Source organism: Oryzias latipes, chromosome 7 (genome assembly GCF_002234675.1).
Source record: "Oryzias latipes chromosome 7, ASM223467v1".
Lineage (NCBI taxonomy): Eukaryota > Metazoa > Chordata > Actinopteri > Beloniformes > Adrianichthyidae > Oryzias > Oryzias latipes.
The window spans coordinates 7,570,790-7,592,410 of NC_019865.2; the positions used below are offsets into that span (position 1 = coordinate 7,570,790).

Here is a 21,621-nt window from a genome sequence, read left to right on the forward strand (position 1 = left end):
CATCCTGCCACAGTAATATAAATAATGTACCTTTAAAGATTATGCTTATACTTTCCAGTTTAGACTTTTTTGCTCTGATGTGAGGATAAAGATTAAGGAAGCTTTCAGGTCGGATGTGACGATCGTGGGGTTGTCATTTCCGCCTCATGAGTATGCAGGACCCACGATGATGCTGAGGCTCCGGGTACCACTTCAAACAGGATGCAGACTACGCCCTGCTAGAGATGACCGACAGAGGGCGCTGTTGAAAGTAAAGCAGGCCGACTATCAGCGGCTTTCCTTCCCTGCCCTTCCAGCAGCACCTCACCTTCAGCCGGTCACAAGCAGCTGCCGACGCCCCTGGAAAAAAGAAACGAACACGGACGGCGCTCATTAAATCGCCTGGGAAAGGATAAACCCTCGATTTGAAAAATTTAAAAAAAAATGTAGTGATTATTTTCCTGTTGGACAACCATTTTAGCCTGTGCTCTTCACTGCGACACAAACATCCTCTTGCTGCGCACAGATTATTTGCTCTCTCCCTCAGTTTTCCGGGATTAACGTTTTTCAGGGACTCAACAAAACCCAGGGCCGAGGTCTTCTTGTCCCCTTTTTGCCTATCTTTGACGCTTCCAAACATCAGGCCGGGTCTTCTCTCGCCTCCAGCTCCGGCAGCATCCTTTCGTCCAGCATCATCTCTCAATCTGCGCAATGGCCGATATCCCTGCAGAGTGCAACATAAAAGTGCTGTGTCGCTTTCGTCCGCTGAACCAGGCTGAGATTTTGCGAGGGGACCTGTTTCTACCCAAATTCCAGGCTGACGACACTGTCATCGTCGGGGTAAGTGGAAGGCTTTGTTGTGCAAATGTGGGCCTCCATAGAAAAACGCATCCATTGAAAACCAACACATCTGAATGGAGGATGGAAAAGAATACATGAATCTGGAAATAAAACAGCGTTTAGCTTCATTTTCACTTATAACTACGGAGAGTTTGTTTAAGGTGAGTTGCGTAAATGAAATGCGCACATTGGCCTTTGCTGACACAGGTCTGCACTGCATAACCTGCATGAGGTGTAGAGAGCTCTGTGGATCATTTGGAAGCAACAACATCATCCTATTTTATTTATTGAATCTGGCAAAAAACGCCCTTAAAGTATAGATTAATAAAATAAGTATAAACTCAATATACAGAAATGTTTGGAAACAAGAATGAATGAATGAAGATTTATTTACATAGCTTTACAACTCCTTCAGGGTGCTTTACAATAAAATAAAGACAAAAAAAAGTTCAAAATTAGGCAAATTAAGAACAAAAATGATTACAAAAAGCAATTATCAATAAAATACATATAAGACAAATACGAATGCATTAAATTTAATAAAATAAAATAAAATGGCACCTATGCTGAGTATTAAAAGCCGTTCTAAAAAGGAATGTTTTAGTTGACATTTAAAACTTTTAAGGTAAGATATCATGAATTCCCACAGATTAAAACCTCAGCTGCTATTTTATCAGACAAAGACCAACCTGTCTGTCCACGAGGATAAGAACAGGGTTCCATATGTGAAGGGTAGTGAATGGGTTCTAATGAAAAAGACTGTAATGTCTGTGCCGTGTCTTTGTTTCACATTGGTCTCTGCTGTCCCTCAGGGATGCATTTTTGTTTATTTTTAATATTTTCAATGCAAAGGTGCAACTTTCTAACAACCTTATTGCAGAATGTTTTTAGTCATGTGGTCAGTCAAAAGCAGAAGAATGAAGCTGAAACTATCGCTGGCAGTGATGCAAATCTCCAATCCTGACCTTCCTTTTCTCGCACAGTGCTGACTACAGTTTGAAACCGATCTCACTAATTACTCAAAGTGAGGATCAATAATCATTTAGTCAACTCATGCATCACAGTCTGACCTGCTTGTTTTTTTCCTAGCTACATTCTCATTGTCTTCCTTTCTGGCTCTTACAGAAGGAGATATTCCAGATTACCCCCAATGTTTTTCTTAAAGTTTAGAGATTGTAATCCACGTTTCTGATGGCCCTCTCTCCTCCTGCCTCCATTCAGGTTAATCTGTCACATGTGGGGGCGGTCTGCACATGAGTCAATTTGCTGATGAAAGCTAATGCAGTTAGCATCTCACATTATGATGTTGCGTTGGGACTTATCTATTAGATAAGACATTTGGAGGATTGCATTATAATGGTTGACAAAGCTTTTGTAGTTTTACCAAGAAATGTTTTTTTCAATTTGTGCAAAGTTATTGAAGAATCTCTAACCAAAAAGGACCACCAAAGTATAATATTAATCTGAAACCACCCAGTGAAAAGTCATTTTTTAAAAACTAAAGAACTGCTCTGAACACATTGTGGTTCCAACACTGCATACTGGATCTCCGTGACACAGGGATTGCTGTTGCACCTTGTTCCAATAGCTCAAGACTTGTTCCAAGATGAAAAACATTTTGGACTAAACAGTTGCGATAAGTAGCTCACTTTTTTTCCACAAAAAAAGCAGAGACTCCACATTCTGATGCTTGATGATTTTTAGTCTGTTTAATTTTTTGGTGAAAGGAGATTTTGGGTCAATATTTCAAATGCTGGTTTGCGGCGCCTTCCGTCCGTGAAACCCGGGTTCGACTCCGGGCTGCTCCCTGTTCCCTTCTCTACCTCTGCCGGTTCCAAGCCCGGTTTGAGAAGGTTGCGTCAGGAAGGGCATCCGGCGTAAAACATTGCCAAATTTACCATGCGACTTGTTCGCTGTGGCGACCCCTGATGGGAGAAGCCGAAAGTGGAAGAAGATTTCAAATAGGACAAAAATACCCAGCTGTCAGCTCTGTTTACTTTAAATTGTTTTTCCTTTTATAAAGAACTTTAGTGAATTTGTTTACACAACAGAACACAGTGTGCCTATTTCTAGACACTCATTCTTCAGTCAACTCTGCTTACGACAAAAGCACAACATAAAAACCATACGCAATGCCTTCTATTTTTTTAGATTTTTTTTCTCAATGCGGAAAATAAATATATTTTTGTCTAGACTAGAAAAATAACATTTGGTTCAGATGAGTTCTCTTCACCTCATTTCACAACTCAAGTATTTTTTTAAAGACTCACTCTATTGAAAATTATGTTTTTGGTTTTTTAAAACATGGTGGACAAACATAAAGAAAATGAATCTTAAAATTGCATTTCTAAGTATTTCCTTTATTTAAATGAAAGTGAATCAGGAGCAGACAAAAATATGCAGTTGGAAAAAGCCTGCTCCATTCTGATGCATCCAGTTGCAGACACATACTGTAGATTCATTTATGTCTTTGTTTTCTTCGTCTGAGCTGCCATCTGTCTCAAAACTGTACAGCTGAATAGCTTCAATATCGTTCACCATTTTTATTGAACCAGTAATGTGGGAGAGAGTGTCAACAAAGAGATTATGGGAAATGAGGGCAGGCTTACTCAGCACCAACAGTCTTGCCCACCACTCAGTTGAAAATTTCTAGCGAACTAGTGCGGCTCTGCAGAAATATGTCCAAGAAAACGACACGAGTTTTTAAAATTTTGGCTAAAAACAGCATAATCATAATTAAAAGACCAATGGGAATGACTTTACAATAGATCAAAAGATGACTGCAGTTGGACTTTAAGTCAAATAAAAATGATAATGATTAATATATTTGAAAATAACAGTAAATATCTGAGTAACTTATTTGTTGGTCTGTGCTCTCCAGTGCAGTCAGGAGTACTCTGGTCTAAAATTCAGGGAACTAAACAATCCTACAAAAGGATCAGTGCAGAAGAGCCACAACATCAGGGCAGGCTTTCAAAATTCATCTGCACCTGCACGGAAGTGGACACTTCCTTGAAGAGGTTAAAAATTCCATTCTGGCATTAAAGACATGATTGGAAACTGGAGTCAACAAAACATTTATGTCAAATTGGAGAAACGCCCTCTAAGAAGTGTGGTTTGAGATACTTCCTGTTTCCCAGGTACAAAATTGTTTTGACATCTTTGCCCAGGAGACTAGGGTGCCATTCACACCCGCCACACGCATTCAATAAAGCGCCAATGAGTGCCTGCACGTCGGAGCCACATCAAGATCCCATAAGAATGAGTGTTTTCTGGTTTTAACATAAAAGTAATAGTTCACCATAACAGATATACCTTCAATAAAGGTGGTTACATTTTAATTAAACAAGTCATCTGAGTTGATTAAGTTCTTTGTGCACTAAAAAAGTTTGTAATTATACCACAAAAATGATGTAAAATAGATGGATGGCTACTTGTTTGGAAACACATTAAAGCTTTTTAAAAATATTTCCCTAAGAAATCTATATGAAAAAATAAAGAGTTGTAAGTTAAATAATGTTTGAATCATCTTTTGTTGTTCACAGGGGAAGCCCTATGCATTTGACCGCGTGTTTCCAACCAACACCACCCAGGAGCAAGTTTACAACACCTGCGCCAAGCAGATTGTCAAGGGTATGACTAAACCAGTGAAGACATTAAAGTACATTTTAAGAAGTATTTAGTTTAGTTTCAGTCGAAAGTATTGGTTCATCTGTCTTCCCCCCACAGATGTGCTGTATGGCTACAATGGCACTATCTTTGCATACGGGCAAACCTCCTCCGGGAAAACTCACACCATGGAGGTAAGGTTTTTGATCCTTTACACATTTTTTTGTATGAAAATATGTAAATGAATAAAATATCTGCTTATTTTAATTATCCAGCAGGGTATTTTTATCCAAATTAGGTAGTCTGCTTTAAGGAAGTTGTTTTAATATTACTAGATTATTGAAGAGAAGATGAAGCATCGATCAATAAAAACACTATTTAGCCTGCTAAAATATATAAGTTTTTCTCTCCCAGACACCTTTTTGTTTCCTCTTTTTAACAAAAATATTTTATTAATACTTTGTGTAGATTTGACTTTTTCTAGACTCACTATAACTGCACTAAACACATAACTGTTCGAATTTACCGATGTCATTATTCTACACATCCGTACAATTGTGTTACAGGGTAAGCTGCATGACCCTCACCAAATGGGTATCATTCCCCGTATTGCTGAGGATATTTTCAACCACATTTTTGCCATGGATGAAAACCTTGAATTTCATATTAAGGTGCGTTAATTATTGAATGAGGTTAAGTGCAGCTTTTGTTTTACTACTTACAAAACAAAGCATCTTATTCATTTAAATGTTTGTTTCATGACAGGTTACTACTGTGTGAATGAAGAATTAGCATGACTAATTTTCAGTTTTTTTCATTTAATAGTTATTCTTTATTTCTCATTGTACTGAAAATTCTTTTCCCTTTCCTTTAATAGGTTTCGTACTTTGAAATCTACATGGATAAAATCCGTGATCTCTTGGATGGTTAGTGCTAAGCAGACACACGTGCATCCAAAAACTATTTCAGTATTCAAAGTGATAATGCTAATGGTGTTTTCCTTTGTCTTTGCTTTTTAAGTGACAAAAACCAACCTGTCTGTCCACGAGGATAAGAACAGGGTTCCATATGTGAAGGTTGGTGAATGTTTTCTAATGAAAAAGACTGTGATGTCTGTGCCGTGTCTTTGTCTCATATTGGTCTCTGCTGTCCCTCAGGGATGCACCGAGCGCTTTGTCTCGAGCCCCGATGAGGTCATGGATGTGATTGATGAGGGAAAAGCCAACCGCCATGTTGCTGTGACCAGTAAGCCCTTATGTTGTTGTTTTATTTTGCATACGATTGCAAGCTAAAGCCTAAAAACTGAAAATTCTTAAAAAGTAACATTTGACTGACATATTTGTCCATATTAAAATATAACTGTAATTCACTTTTCTGGGGGTCTTAAGATGAAGATCTTGTTGTGACTGAGCCCTTTATTTGGCATCATGTAATCCATGCCATGTTGTTTTTTACAAGCTCCAATCAGTCTCACAATATCAGCACTAAGAGTTTTTAAAATTCCTACTGGTTGAGTTTTGTGAATTTGAATCAAATAATATCAAAAGTAATTTGTGGGTAAAAAGTAGCCAACTGGACTTGGTTTAATTGTTTAATGCTAAAATTTTGACTTCAACACATTTTATGGAGTAGCAGAATTATCCTCAGAGCCTCCTTCACTTGTTTTTGCTAAGTCTTTGTGAGGCTTGTCTTGACTCACTGTAGTCAAATGGCAGGAGACAAAAGAAAAAAGTTTTGTGCTTCGGAAATGCTGAAGTGTTATAAATCCTCACCTGCTCAAACCTCTGCACTTCAGAGTGAAATGAATCTGTTCCTCTGCAGTTTTTTCTCCTCATATGGGATATCCAGTAACATTTTCAAGGTCCTGATTTAGGCATTTTTTAAAGTAATAGTTTTCCTGTACAATTATTTTGACCTACCGGTATACCATCTACTCCTGTTCTGAAGGTCTTAGGTTGCAAATGTATAGAAATAAAGAGCCTGGTGGATCATAAATTAATATGATTTATTAATATAATTTACCTAAAGGTCATGTCACACAGCCACTGCGTGCATTTTGTGCATATTTCACATGGATGAATATTGGTGAATATATGTGGCAAAAGTAAGAAAGGTTGTGATTCTTTACGTGAAATTTTCTTGGATGCAACACAAATGAACCACGATAAAACCGCGGAAGAAGTACAATTAAACCACGCAAAGAACACGTAAATCAACACGTGATTTATGTGTCAGATATGTAATTTTAGCGTGATATGTGCACCATATATGTGATATAAAAGTTATACGTCGGTGGTACATGCCTGAAAGTCTGTTTGATATACGTGGACATATGTGGAATGGTCGTGGAAAACCACACATTTTTAGAATGCACCTGTCAAAAATTATGCACAACTGTGTACGTGTTACGTAATAATTGCATATAATTGACTTAAAACACGCGCAGACTGCATAATTCTCAACTGACCAAAAATTTTAAATGGCTAACAACCAAATCTTCGTAAAAACCTGTTGGCCGAAATCCTCAATGGACATCTGCGCACCTTGACGAAAGACGAACACAAAGAAACAAATTGTGTACATTACGTGTGTATCATGAAAGATCAACATTTCTTATGAGGAAAATGTGCAAAATGTACGTAGTGGCTGTGTGATGTGGCCTTTACATTGTTAAAAATTGTGACGTGATGCTTTTTTTCTGCAATCTAATAAAATACAAATCTGTTTTTATTCACAAATGTTAAACAAAGAAACGGGATTACAATGATACCAGCTCTAAATCTGTGTTTATCCCAAAGAACTGCATATTTAGATTTATAGTTTTTTGTAAAATGTTTAAAATAAGGATTTGGAACATTTTAAAAATTTGTCACAAAAATGATCAGTCTCAAAGCTGGCAGGTCAATAATTTATTAATTAGTTTGTTAACATCCTAATTTTATCCTTGCATTTACTTAAGGTAAGCTGTCCCATAAGGGCCGCCGCAAAACTCCATTTTAACTTTGGAATCAATTACTGAAGATATTTCTGAATTTAATTTGCATGTTAATACATAACTGTACTATTTATATTCTTTTACAGGGCTGCATTAACAGCTATGATTTTTTATATTAGAGGGCAACATTATAAATTTATATTAAAAGGAAAATGCAATTTCAGTGTAATTGACAACATGGAAGTCAAATTCTGTCTTATTCAATTAAAAAGAACATAAATAGATGATAAATTCATGTGAAAACACTGACAGTGTGTCTGTGAGACATCAGGCAGATGTTTTCCCGAATGGCACAGCGTTGTGTGATTCCAGTCAAAGCCTGCTGACTCACCGTGCTGTGGAGTTGTGAGCTGAGTGCAGTTTAATGGAGCAGCTCTCCGCTAATGCCCTCTGATATCATCTCTGCGGGGAAACTTAGACTTTCTGTCTGAGAGGTGATGGCATTTGCAGATTGGGCTTTAAAAAGGTGCTGGATGTCGGTTACATCACAATGCAGATATCTTTTTCAGTTAGGCAAAAAAAAAGAGTAAACCAGTAAAATGCACATCTGTGAGAATATATTGTCTATCCTCTGTAACTGAAAAATGATCAAGTGAATCTACAAAAAAATGTAAATAAGGCTTCCCCCAAATAAAATACAACTGAAGGCTGTTTTTGCTTATGTCAAATCATGTTATTAACACCATTATGAGACGGTTGACATGAGGAAGTTTTTGTCAGGAAGGATAAGGAGCACAGGCCTCTGTAGACAGTTTCTTCCCGCTGTTTTGTCATTAGCTACTAAACGCTGGTAGAATATTGTGACAAAACGTGTGTGAGAACAATCCAAGTGTTACATTATTTAAAATGAAAGTTTATCTTATTGTTAAAAAAACTGTATTTGATATTATTTTGTCAAATAAAGATTTTATAGAAATAGGCAAAAAGAAAAAAGAAATAGGCACCACTTTCAGCCACATTTCTTTTAACAGCATTTGGGTTTATTTTTAACTATTGTGTTTTGTTTTGTAGCTTTGCACACCTTGCAAAGATGAAAAAAAGTAAGAAGACCCTTGTTTCAAGAAAAATAGTCTTAATCTCTGTCCTGCAAAAAGAAAATAATCTTATAAAGAAAGTTTTTTCAATCTGAATTTGAGAAAACATGTCTTGGTGTCTACAATTTTTTTCTTAAAGTAGGAATTCTTGGTAGGATTATTTTCTTACCCTGTTGATGGATTTTCTTTTTTCATTTTTAAATAAAATCTGTCATTGGGATATGAATTTTGGGCTTGTTTCTAAGGGGCCTGCAGTGCAGCAATGGAGGTGTTATTGGTAAACTCTGTTACAGTGGACTGTATTGCCATCTTTTTGACCATCCTCTCTTTGAACAGACATGAATGAGCACAGCTCTCGCAGCCACAGCATCTTTCTGATCAACATCAAGCAGGAGCACGTTGAAACTGAGCAGAAGCTGTGTGGGAAACTCTACCTAGTGGATCTGGCTGGCAGTGAGAAGGTTGAGTCACATATTGTTTGATAATTAACTCCCAACACCACCCAAAAAAAAAAAAATATGTTGTTTACCTCTTGTATTTGCTTTTCTTTCAATTTTTAGGTTAGCAAGACAGGGGCAGCAGGCTCTGTCCTGGATGAGGCCAAAAACATCAACAAGTCTCTTTCTGCTCTGGGCAATGTCATCTCTGCCTTGGCTGAGGGAACAGTAAGAGATACATTTCTCTTTAAATCTAAGAGCTTCTATTAGTAACGCTTAATTTTAGGAGTCCTAAAATAAATAAAGACGAGCGATTATGTAATAAGTTCAAGCTTTAAGTCTCACACTCATGAATTTAAATTCAGAAAGCACTACTGGAGCCCTGATCACCTACATGCTAAAATAATCTTCATATCCCCTTACCTCATTTGCCAAGGAGCTGCCTCCCTTTAATTTAAGTCAGTTTAACAGATTTAAATATTAAGCACCAACAGAAAATCAAAAGTGTAGTGGGGCTCAACTCAACTCAACCTGTTTTTAACATTCAGATAAAGGAGCAGTGAAGTCAGATTATCATCTGATTGTAATCTACAATTATATTGCCAAAAGTGTGGAAAAATTAAATGTAATGTGTAATTTTTTTTGTTGCATGGTTTCTTCCTCCAATGATCTTTCTTCTTTAATGATGTATGTATGCCTCCATCTCTCTTCTTTTATCTTTTATCTGCCTCTTCCTGCAGAAAACTCACGTTCCGTACCGTGACAGCAAAATGACCCGCATCTTGCAGGACTCCTTGGGTGGAAACTGTCGCACCACCATGTTCATCTGCTGCTCTCCATCCAGCTACAATGAAGCAGAGACAAAGTCGACTCTGATGTTTGGACAGCGGTAAATACACCTGTAAACGTCAGCGAATGTGTTGTAAATTCTACAGGGATCTGCACAACTAAAAATTTTCAATTGAAGGCTTTGTCATTGAAAATCCTCTTGAATGTGTACAATAACAATTTAAAAATCGCGTTTGAATAAAATGTAATTTTAGGTTATTATACTATCTTTTCTCCTTTATTTCATGAAAGTGCTAAGACAATCAGAAACACTGCTTCCATCAACCTGGAGCTGACAGCGGAGCAGTGGAAGAGGAAGTACGAGAAGGAAAAAGAGAAGAACAAGACTCTGAAGGAAACTATTCAGAAGCTGGAGGCTGAGCTCAACCGCTGGAGGAATGGTGCGTTTTAATGATTTTTAGTAACAGTACTTTTTTTTTCTCTGGAGACAAACTCTTATTTACATCTTAGAAACCAAACAACAATGTTCTGATGAATTTGCTTTAACGTCTTGATTTTCTGCCTTTTCTACCTTTAGGAGAGAATGTGCCAGAGACGGAGCGCACCTCATCAGACACAGTGATCCGTTACGAGACTGTGGAGGAGCGCCCCATTTTGGACAACGACTCCTCGTCCATTGTGGTCCGTATTTCTGAGGAGGAGCGACAGAAGTATGAGGAGGAGATCCGCAAGCTGTACAAACAGCTGGATGACAAGGTTGAAATATTAACGACTCATTTCACCTTCTGCTTCTTTAATAGGGTTAAGCCAGGTGTTCATTCTATATTGTCATATTTATATAAATACATTGCATTCTCAAAATGACAAGAGATTTGTACAGACTTTGCAAAACATGGTGCTGGCTGTGCAGGATGATGAGATCAACCTTCAGTGTCAGCTGGTGGAGAAACTAAAGCAGCAGATGTTGGACCAAGATGAGGTGAGAAAGTCCTTCACAGACAAAAGTTTGACAAACAATTTTAAATTTTCTGGCACCAAATAATATTTAATGTTTTAGTTCTGTTCTATAATGCATCTCCATGTTTTATCATCTCACTTTCAGCTCCTGGCCTCCTCCAGGGGCGATGGGGACAAGGTCCAGGCTGAGCTTGGCAGGCTTCAGGTTGAGAGTGACTGCGCCAAAGCCGAGGTGAAGGAGGTGCTTCAGGCTCTGGAAGAACTGGCCATCAATTATGACCAAAAGAGCCAGGAGGTGGAGGAGAAAGGTCTGCAGAATCAGCTGCTGGCTGACCAGCTGGCACAGAAAATGGTATGTTTGAAGAGATGGGTGGTTGTCTGCCTGAGGACGAAAAGGCAGGAACAGAAAATCAGGCACAGAAGGGGCAACAGACTGACCCTCCTGCTTAGATGTGGCACCAAGTAGACAAGCTGTGACAAAAGCAGACTTTCTGTGAATGGGAAATTGTCCAGAATTATTGGAAAATGAAATACTGCTATAAAATAATCGAAATATTCTAAGGCAACACTTCAAATACTCTATTTTCTGACATTTCTATTAGCTCTGTTTGATTAATTTAGGGGGTAAATGTTGCCTGAAGAAAGAAGGTGCTGGTGCCGATGTGAAAACATTTTATGTGATAGGCGTCTGTACGCTGCTCTTTCACAACTCAGCTGGTGTCTTGCCCTCCTTTTTCACAGGCGAACCTGATGGAGCTGGAGGCAGAACTCTCTCGTATGCAGGAAGTGAGCGGTCAGCAAAGGAAGCGCATTGCTGACGTCCTCAATGGACTCATGAGGGACCTCAGTGAGTTCAGCGCCATCGTGGGCAATGGAGAAATCAAGCTGGTGAGCAAAACATCAAACATTTCATTCACTGATGGAATGCACACAGACATTGCTGTCATTTTTTTTTTCAATGTCCAGCCTGTGGAGATCAGCGGTGCTATTGAAGAGGAGTTCACTGTGGCTCGTCTCTACATCAGCAAGATCAAGTCAGAGGTGAAGAGCATGGTGAAGCGCTGCCGTCAGCTGGAGAACCTGCAGCTGGAGTGTCATCGCAAGATGGAAGAGACCGGCAGGGAGTTGTCTTCTTGCCAACTTCTCATCTCTCAGGTAAATCCTATGAGAAAAAGAGATGGGATAATATTCTCATGTAAAGATGTGTGGCACCAAAGCTGATTTTTTTCTTCAATGGCTCTTTGGTGTTTGTATTTGTGCAGCATGAGGCAAAGATACGCTCTCTGACGGAGTACATGCATAGTGTGGAGCAGAAGAAGAGGCAGCTGGAGGAGAGCCACGACTCTCTGAGCGAAGAGCTCGCCAAGCTGCAGGAGCAGGGTAATGCACAGATATACTGCAAAAAGAAGTAGCCTAAAAATAGGACAAAAACAATATCTACGAAGAATTAAAATTATCTGTCCATCCAGGAATTTTTACTTACCAAGAAATCAAATTCTAGAAAAAGGAGTTCCACATGAACGAAAAAAAAGCAAAAAGATAACTGTCAGAATTACTTCAAATTGAATGTTATACAGCCCAATAATTGGCATTTTTTGCCAGTTCTAAACAAATGATTTATATTTATTGATTTTTTTTATGTAGTTCTGCTCGATTATAGGGACAAAAAACTAGCATAATAAGTGGAAATTACAAAATTTAGAACAAAATGAGAATAATTTGTATAAGATGACCCATCTTAATAAGTCCTCATACAATCTAAAAGTAGCACTTAGTCTTAGAACAAAAATCTAATTTTCTGCTTCCAAAATAATGACAATAAATGCCAGTCTAACTTGTCAAGATTTTTTGAACTCTAAAATAAAAAACTTAAAGCTGAATTACATACCACAGCTCCTCTTACGACCTTCAAAAAATTAATAGAATTTCAGCACTTGAAATTCAAGATGGCATTTAGCTTTTTGTGTCCACTACCCAAAAATAATTCTCCCATTAAAATACAATTTTTCTGTTGTTATTCCCTTGAGAACTCAGCCTGAAATCTAGGAAAAACCTGCAATGTTGAAAGACATCTTCCTGTAAGCTTCAGTAATCCAATCAATTCTCAAGTGCTAATACATGAGTTGCAGTGAGTGTTCTTTTAGGCACGTCACTAATAGTTGACCTTAAAAATCAATGTTCATGACTGGTTTTCTGTGGAAATCTTATGTTTGATAAACGTTTTGTCATGGTCTTCAAAACAACTGTGCTCAGGATTTGGAAACTGAGATTTATTCTGTTTAACAAAGTGCATGTTGATGTCATAAACATTTCTAAACTGAAGGAATTAGAGTTTTTGAGCCTAAAGTCAAGTTTGTCAAGGGTATTGACCAAAAATATGTGGACTCATTTTACCAATAATTTCCTTATAACTAGCTATTAATGAAACACACATTTCTCAGCTGTACTGACTTTGAGAAAAGTTTTTGGAAAGGTGTAGAGAAAAGATAAAACAACTTCAAACCTGATCAAATATCTAGAATGTCTGAAAACAAGTTTTTAAATGGTTCAAATAGTTTGCAGTGTAGACACTTGGACATTGTGACTGTTCTGGACATTCAGGCAGACTATTCTTCTCGCTGCTGTGCAGATTGAAACTGCAGATTTTTATTTCTTTTTGTCAGATAACTCACTGCTCGACGAGAAGGAGGGAGAGAAGGGTGAGACTGAAGATGGAAATGTGAAGGTATTTCATTGTTTCTGTTTTTACCCTAAATTATACTTGCACCTCAGATGTGAGTACTTAAAGTCCGTTCAGATCAACTAACTTATTTCTGCAGTTTTGTTCATATATTTCAAGCCTTCTTTTAGTGTGAGTTGTATAGGATTTGCCGGAATCCTTCCTTCATAAATAATGTCTAAAACCCATAGGGCTGGGAAAAATATTGAAAGCATATTTGGTCAGCATATTTTAACACATTTGGCCTCTTCGCTTTCCAGAAACCGTCTCGTCAGCAAGTGGAATCTCACCGCGGCCTGCATCACAAGCAGCTGGCCCGCCTAAGGGATGAGATCAATGAAAAGCAGAGGGTCATTGATGAGCTCACAGAGTTCGTGATCACACTTTCTAATTTCTTTGTGCTATATTGCAATAAATAAATAAAAAGGCTATTCTGATTTTGCTCTCTGTTACATGTCCAGTCGTAACTCCAAGCTAGAGCTGGAGTTGGCTCAAGTGCGAGCTGACTTTGAGCACCTGAAGAGTCAGGACAGCACCAAGACTGAGCGTCTGGAGGAGCTCTCGTACGTCTCAAAATGATCTTATTAATCATATTTGATCTGTCAGAGTAAACTTGATTTTTAATTCAATTTGTTGTCATTGATAAATAGTTAAAATGCTAGTCAGTTTCTGTTTTCTTTTACTCCAGCAGAGGGCGCTCAAAGCTAAAACTGATGTCTCGTTAGTAGTGCAACATGTGCAAAGTGATGAGATGATGATTTTGTTGCTTTGTCTGTCAGATTCCTGCATGAGCGCCACGAGCAAACCAAACAGGACTTGAAGGGTCTGGAGGAGACAGTCGTGAGTGATCTGCCACTAATGCCCGTCTACATTTCCACTCGCATCCTCCAGTTACCTTCCTAAATTCCCGTTTGTCCATCTTTAAGGCCCGCGAACTCCAGACCCTCCACAACCTGCGCAAGCTGTTCGTTCAAGACCTCACGTCGCGGGTTAAAAAAGTGAGTTCTTTTCTTTATAAAACATTAAGAAAACAACATACAGAACAGGCAGTCTTAGTATTAACCTCCACTATGCTTTTGACACAACCTATGAATAAAATGACAAACACTTAACCAATAGAGCAGTAAAGTTAGAAGCTGATATACAACAGTAGGAAAAGTTGCTTTCCATTTGATTTTCTGATCATCCCTTTATATTTGTCTTCTTTAGAGTTCCGAAATGGAGCCTGATGATAGCGGGGGGTCTTGCACCCAGAAGCAGAAGATTTCCTTTCTTGAGAATAACTTGGACCAACTTACAAAGGTTCACAAACAGGTAAAAACAAAAACAAACAAAAAAAGCACAAATGAGAACAGCTCAAAATATCAGTGATGTGAGTATGTTCTCCAGACTAAATGAGTGAGTGAGTGAGTGTAATAGTTTCATACAAAAACACTCATTAGTTTGATTAACTTTAAATGATTTTAAATAGATTATTTCAAGTACCAGTAAAATGTTGCCATTTTTTCGGATATCATGGTGAAAATTACTTGCAGGGGATGAACGATCGTACTGATGTTGACTTTCATCTGTTCTGTCCAGCTGGTTCGTGACAATGCAGATCTGCGCTGTGAGCTTCCAAAGCTGGAGAAACGTCTTCGGTCTACTGCTGAGAGAGTTAAGGCCCTGGAGACTGCACTGAGGGATGCAAAAGAGGGTGCCATGATGGACCGCCGCCGCTACCAGCAAGAGGTCGATCGTATCAAAGAGGCCATGAGGGCAAAGAATGCTCTACGGCGCCCACATGCGGCACAAATTGGTACCGCTTTGACCCAAACATTCAACTAGACACGTCTTTAAATGTTTGCATTTTGTAAACATTCATGTTTTACGTAATTTGCTGAGACATTTTTTATCTCTTTATCATCCCGATAGCAAAGCCAGTGAGGCCAAAGCAGCTGCCTGTGTGCTCTCCCACAAACCCTTTTTACACGTACATCCGTGCCACTGAACAAGGCAACACCTACAGCAACGCTCTCTTCCAGGGCAGCACTGTCCATCAGAGCTCCGCAAATGTCAACTGCAACCCCAACTCAGTCCAGAGCAACTCGTCAGTTTAAAGCTTTTCTTTCATACATATCACATGTGTCAAAATGAAACTTACCGTTCATCTATTAATTTGATTAGACCAGGCTTTCAATATGCTGAATGATAAGATTTAGAAAAGTATCTTGACTTGCAACTGTGAAATTTAAAAATGCATTATAATTCAATTTCGCAATGTTCGACAGAGTTTCCACAGCATTGGGCTACAGAGCAGGAAGATATAATGGGGACATTTTGGAGTCTTACCCACTCAACATTGACAATGGTAAATAAAAAAAACCTGAACATGTATACAATGAATGTATTTAATTTATAAATATGAACTTAGTAGATAGGTTTTAACTTGTTACATGGCTTTTTTGTTTCCAACAGGTAACAGCATCAACGAAACCAGAGACATAAATGATAACAGGTAAGGATGTTGTGTTACATAAAAAGAAGACAAAGCTGTTGACTATTTTATAAGATTAAAAAAAATGTAACAGATCTATATGAATTATTTCTATTTGATTTACAAAAATTTATAGAAAAAAACTCTGTTTGGGTTTGGTTTTGTGATAATGATTCTAATGTTTGTTGTGTTTCTGCACTAACAGGAGTGAGGTGCATTGCAGCAGCGAGGTGGATGATTCAAACAGGCACTACATCGTTCAGCAGGAGACTGCTGCAAGTTAATGTCATGGTAATGAACAACACACATTTCACTTTTACATATGAACCTTTACATGCTTTTTCACTAAAATAGCTCAACTTGGTACATTACACTCACAAATACAAAAATATGCAACCTTATTTTTTTAAATATAATACATTATGACATGATAATATTTTGCTTTTTAAAGGAAAAATAGGACAATATACAAAAAAAGAAAAATTCAAAAGGAAATTTTTGTAACAATGAAAGGGGAACAGAAAGAATAGAATAGAATGGATTAGATTAGATTAGATTAGATTAGATTAGATTAGATTAGATTAGATTAGATTAGATTAGATTAGATTAGATTAGATTAGATTACATTAAATCAGAAGAAAATATAATAGAAAAAGTCAAATTATGTTTTTACCATAGCTTTATTTAAAACAACAGATAGATGATAAATAGCTTTAAAATGACAGTTAAAACTGTATTTTAAACAAATTACTACCATCCAGTGTCTATAAGGGTTAGTAGAGAAGAAGAAAAGGACAAAGAAAAATGATTATTTCTGCTCCTTTAACCTAATCAATAGTGTCATTGGTACACTTTTCCACTTTCTCAAATAAAAAAATTCTATTTAATTCATCTCAATTTTATTTATGTAGCCCAATATTACAACAATAGCGGTCTCAGTGGTACAGTGTCCCAGAAGGGTCACAGCACATCACTTTAGATTTCGCAACACAACACAAAATAACACAATACAATTCATCACAACACTAAAAAACGAACTCACAGCACAAAACAATAACTTACAGCACAAAACAATAACTCACAACAGGAAACAATTAATTCACACCTTGAAACAACAACTCACAACACAATAACTGACAACGCAAGTGATTTATTCTTTTTAGTGTTGTGTCGAATTGTAGTGTGTGATTTTGTGTTGTGTTGTGAAATCTAAAGTGTTGTGTTGTGACCCTTCTGGGCCACTGTACCATGAGGTTAATAGACGAAAGAAAAAAAACAACAACAAAAAAATACAACAGAAAGCAACAATGGACAAATCTTGAATTCTTAGTTTAAACAAATAAAATGACTATAAAATATAAACAAAATGACCAACATTTTTTTGTGTTCATACATGTGTTCTTGTTTCTGTAATTGTAACACAAAACAGTCTTTTTAATGCCTCTCTGCAGGTGATGACCAGACACTGTTTCCTGTCCAAGGACACTACCTTTGGAGTTGCATGCAGCCTTTCTTTCTGTCTCCCCACTGCATCCCCACTGAACATGTGGATGATCATCTGTAGCTCTGTAGTCATTTAACTAGATGAAGCATCGTCCTCCTCCTCCTCCTTTGATAACACTCATGCCTTCAGGTTTGGGCTTCAGTACCTTCCAGATCAGCCAGTTCCAAGACCCAATTAAATCTTTATTTTTATTTAGGAATCACTATGTCAAATAAAGCTGACTTCTTGATCCTCGATCGAGCAAGTTTGTAGCAGTGTTACCTCCTAGATATTTAGAGTTAAACACGGCTGACCCCATTCCTGACCGCTTAGTACACACACATTGTAAATAATAGTGCAGTATACTCTAGTAGAGGTTTTTGACCAGCAACTGTTTGTGTGAATACACAGCTTCTTTTATCCATTGCATCTATTTTCTCGAGGCCATCACACGGATAACATACTGTAGGCAGTAATGACCCTTTCTCTCCGCCGTAGATAAGAGTGTACAGTGTGTAGCTTGTTCGAGAAGCCTAACACTCTTCGTGCATGTCGCTTAACGGGTACGCTTTCAAACCATCGCATGTGTCATGATTCCCGTCTGAAGGTGGAATGCTGTGAGTGAAGTCTGATCGACTTCAACAGATGCCACAAACAGAGTGAGGGCTGGCTTCCCTTAATCCTGATCCTGCTTTCTGTTTTGTGAATGTTTTAGTTTTACGTTAATTAAAAAAAAAAGGGAAACAAGATATCAAAACAGCAACTTGATTTCATTTTAATTTGATAGTACCATAATATTGCTTTTTGCAAATGAGGGATGTCCAGCTCTGACACTTTTAGTAAAAGCTTCCTTCCACCTTGTGTTAACAGAGCCTTAACATAAAGTGATGTCTCAGAATCAATTGACACTGCTGTCCCTTGCATACATTTGTAATTACTAGCTCTAGAGCAGCTTATATTATCCTCATATTCTATACTAAAGAAGAGTTTTAGCTTTAGATATCTAGACTCAGTTATTTGTCCTAGCAGGGTTCTCCTATCCAGGGGGTTTAATAGTGCATATTCAAATTTTTGGCCAAATTTTAGAATTAGAGCTCCTTAGTAATGTGCTTGTAGAGTCACCTTCATGAAGCAGAGCATCAGAAGCTTTTCAATTCTAAACAAAATGGTAAATATAATGATTGTAACTCTGGACCACCTTAGTCTGATGCATATATACAGATGTTTTCTGTTTTGACCCAAATCGTTTTTTTAAACTGTCAGAGGAAAAGACTTTATTTCATGACCAAATTCTTTAAATTTGTCTCAATGGTGAGTTCAGTGGTTTGAAAGTTACTGCAGGCGTGTTTCCAGCTGAGCAGCCACCAGTCTGGGACTCTTCCACAGAAGCCTGTGGCCTGTAGTTGTCGCTGTTGTTCTTCTATAAGAAATTCTGACCAGCCAGTCAGAATGGAAGAAAACTGCTTGTCTAGGGTGGAGTATGTGATGTGACACTGATTGAGTGAATTATGGTTAAATACGAACAGAACATACTCTGTAATGGAATTAACCATCCTTTAAACTGCAGAAAAATCCAATTCCTTTCATACTTAAATTAAGTCATATTCCTCACAACATCTATACCAACTTAAATATTGTTCCCTATATAAATCTTTCTGTGCTTTCTTGCTTAAATTGGCTTGTTATTAACAAAATTAATCATTAGTATGTGCACCTCTGCTCTCCTTTAACTACACCTTCAAAATCCTCATGCATGACAGTAGTACAGACCTGATTCTCCTATTGGCATTAATACATCTCGGGGCTTCAGAATCAAGCGTGCACTCCTGTCTTCCTCAACAATCTTGTCAGTGCGTCCTGTTTAAGGGGTAAACAAAACAATTGGCTGGCTACATTTTCCATTTTAGATTATATAGTAACATTACACTGACCTCTAAAATGAAAGAAGCAGCCCCTGAACTTGTCAAGCAACCCATAGTTTGAAATCCTTTTTTTATTTAGCAATGACTCGCTTTTATGTTTTCAATCTCTCCAACTTCAGCATATCTCAGTAACATGTGCTATATATTGTTAATCTTGTACGTACACTAGCGTGTCATGATACTGTAAGTAACTTCCTTGTTTCAGAGAAATGCATTTATTTATTTCTGTATGACTATTACTGTAATGTCAACAGGATGATGTGAGGAACCACCTTGCAGAATATCTGTATATATAGACCCATCACTATGCTGTTCTGTCTGTAAACCTCTGTGTTGTGGTAAAAAGCTCAATAAACTTGTAAAAAGAATTAACGCTGGAAGTTTTTCTTTAAGCTCTCAGTGTAGATTGATGTGAAATAATCTCATAGGTTTCTGGGTCACTGATTACATGGTTGAAAATCATTTGAATCCTTATTTACTTCATTTTTTTTTCTTATTCAGGATATATCATTACAGGAACACTTTCTGTTGGTTGTACTTAAATAATTTATGATAAACGCAACTTTATAAATTATTAGTTTAGCTATAGAAAGGTTTCTTTTTTGCACAGTGGGAACTTTTTAAAATCAATATGTAAATTTTTTTAGAGTTTTTGATTTTTGAAAAAACATTTATGGCCCCTTTATTCTTTAAAAAATTAGGAGTTTTTAAATTGAATAAAGGCATTTACACTGAGTGTGATCAAACAGTTGCACCACTTGCAGGTAAGGCTGAAGTTTCTCCTTTTCTTCCTTTTTTTGGGGGATTTGGATTTTGAAAATGCTTTATTTCAAGCAATCAAAAAAATTAAACGAGAGAAGACTAACAACGTAAATTTAGAAAGATATTGATTGTAAAATATACATACACACACATACATCCACATACTGCTTTAAATATTTCAATTATGATTATTCCCAATAACAAAGAGACATGAACACAGTCTATGACACACTGAAACCATTTTTGCAGTCACACACAACTATATACTAGTAAAGCTCAACATGATGTCATGTGTTAGTTGTGGCAACAGTTTTAGGAGCGTACTTAAAAAAATAAAAATAAAAAAGATGCTTTTTCCCAGCTATTTTGATCTGGAATAAAGCTTTATAATGTGATCATGACAAATTTGTACACAAAACTGTTGCCAAAGCAGGTCAGGAAGAACAAAAACCGTGCATTTTATTCCATATTGCTCTAAACCAATAAAACTATAGCAATATAACTATTTTTTTGCCACAAAAAGTTTATGGATTTACAGTTTTCCAAAAGAAGTGGTATTTCTTTCACAAACCTACATTTGCTTTTAATAGAGAAAACTACCAAGTTGTTTTTACAACCTCTGACCTGAACAGGAAATTCATTTTTTCCATGAAGCAGACCTCTAGAAGAAATGAATTGGCAGAGGATAACATTCCATAATGTATGTAAAATGCAGTATGGTAGGGATTTCTCAATTTTAACAACAGTTTTTTGCTTGGTGCTTTTGTCATTTAGATCTGCACCAATGCTGCTTTGTGGGACAAGTGTCTTTGGACATTCCTTAATCTGTAAAATCTCTGTCCCTCTTTCATGAGAAAGGAAGCAGTGAAGTAAACAGTTGTGTGAGGCATCTATCTATCTATCTATCTATCTATCTATCTATCTATCTATCTATCTATCTATCTATCTATCTATCTATCTATCTATCTATCTATCTATCTATCTATCTATCTATCTATCTATCTATCTATCTATCTATCTATCTATCTATCTATCTATCTATCTATCTATCTATCTATCTGTTTATCTGTTTTTGTTCTAAGAAGGTCTGTAATGATCAAAGTCAGTCTTGTTTTTGTGAATTCTCCGGTCAGTCAAAGAAAAAAGGAGAAATCGTTTTAATCATGTGAATTGCGCTCATCCCCTCGTTGCGTTGCGCCCTCTTTTATCAGCGCAGGGGGTGCCTGAGCCTGTCTGCGAGCCGTCTTCAGTCCTGAAGAACACGACAGATCGGAAGAGTCTTAATTCCAGCTGGTAGACACCAAACAGAGGAAGCCCTTCGAGTCTCTGGAGGTTTGAATCCCTGCGGCTGCTTGTTGTTGCTCCATTTTCGCAAACGAATACCAGGCGGGCGGGCAGGAGGCGCAGAGGAAGGAGCAGCAAGTTTCTCACTGGTGAGCTCAGGAGGACTTATTTTAAAAAAAATGCATTTTTCATTTTAAATCGATTACAGTTTTCTTTTTAATATGTAGACATAATATTAACTGGTGAGGGTTTGTAGCTCCCACGTTGGTTTGTGTCATAGACTTAGCTGGTTTGGAAATCCTCAAGCTGACCAAATCCCACAGCAGTGCATTCAT

The 21,621-nt window shown here is 37.4% G+C and overlaps 1 protein-coding gene across 1 annotated transcript; it reads left to right on the plus strand.

Moving 5' to 3' along the window:
* Window positions 1–185: 185 nt before the first annotated feature.
* On the plus strand, window positions 186–19,608 carry LOC101165391 (kinesin heavy chain). Its single transcript, XM_011476873.3, has 29 exons — window positions 186–819; window positions 4,365–4,452; window positions 4,549–4,622; window positions 4,995–5,099; window positions 5,306–5,354; window positions 5,449–5,504; window positions 5,586–5,673; window positions 8,794–8,918; window positions 9,018–9,122; window positions 9,635–9,783; window positions 9,975–10,123; window positions 10,261–10,439; window positions 10,594–10,662; window positions 10,786–10,992; window positions 11,382–11,528; window positions 11,607–11,795; window positions 11,903–12,020; window positions 13,304–13,365; window positions 13,620–13,729; window positions 13,821–13,922; window positions 14,139–14,199; window positions 14,286–14,357; window positions 14,569–14,673; window positions 14,941–15,157; window positions 15,274–15,448; window positions 15,630–15,709; window positions 15,817–15,856; window positions 16,041–16,126; window positions 17,287–19,608. The coding sequence occupies exons 1-28, from the start codon at window positions 691–693 to the stop codon at window positions 16,117–16,119; spliced, it is 3,129 nt and encodes a 1,042-aa protein (XP_011475175.1). The 5' UTR covers window positions 186–690; the 3' UTR covers window positions 16,120–16,126; window positions 17,287–19,608.
* The last annotated feature ends 2,013 nt before the right edge of the window (window positions 19,609–21,621 follow it).

Coding starts and splice junctions, on each gene's coding strand:
- LOC101165391 (XM_011476873.3), top strand. CDS start 691: ATGGCCGATATCCCTGCAGAGTGCAACATAAAAGTGCTGTGTCGCTTT. Junction 9,123..9,634: donor CTGCCTTGGCTGAGGGAACA/GTAAGAGATACA, acceptor CTCTTCCTGCAG/AAAACTCACGTTCCGTACCG. Junction 14,358..14,568: donor TCACGTCGCGGGTTAAAAAA/GTGAGTTCTTTT, acceptor TGTCTTCTTTAG/AGTTCCGAAATGGAGCCTGA.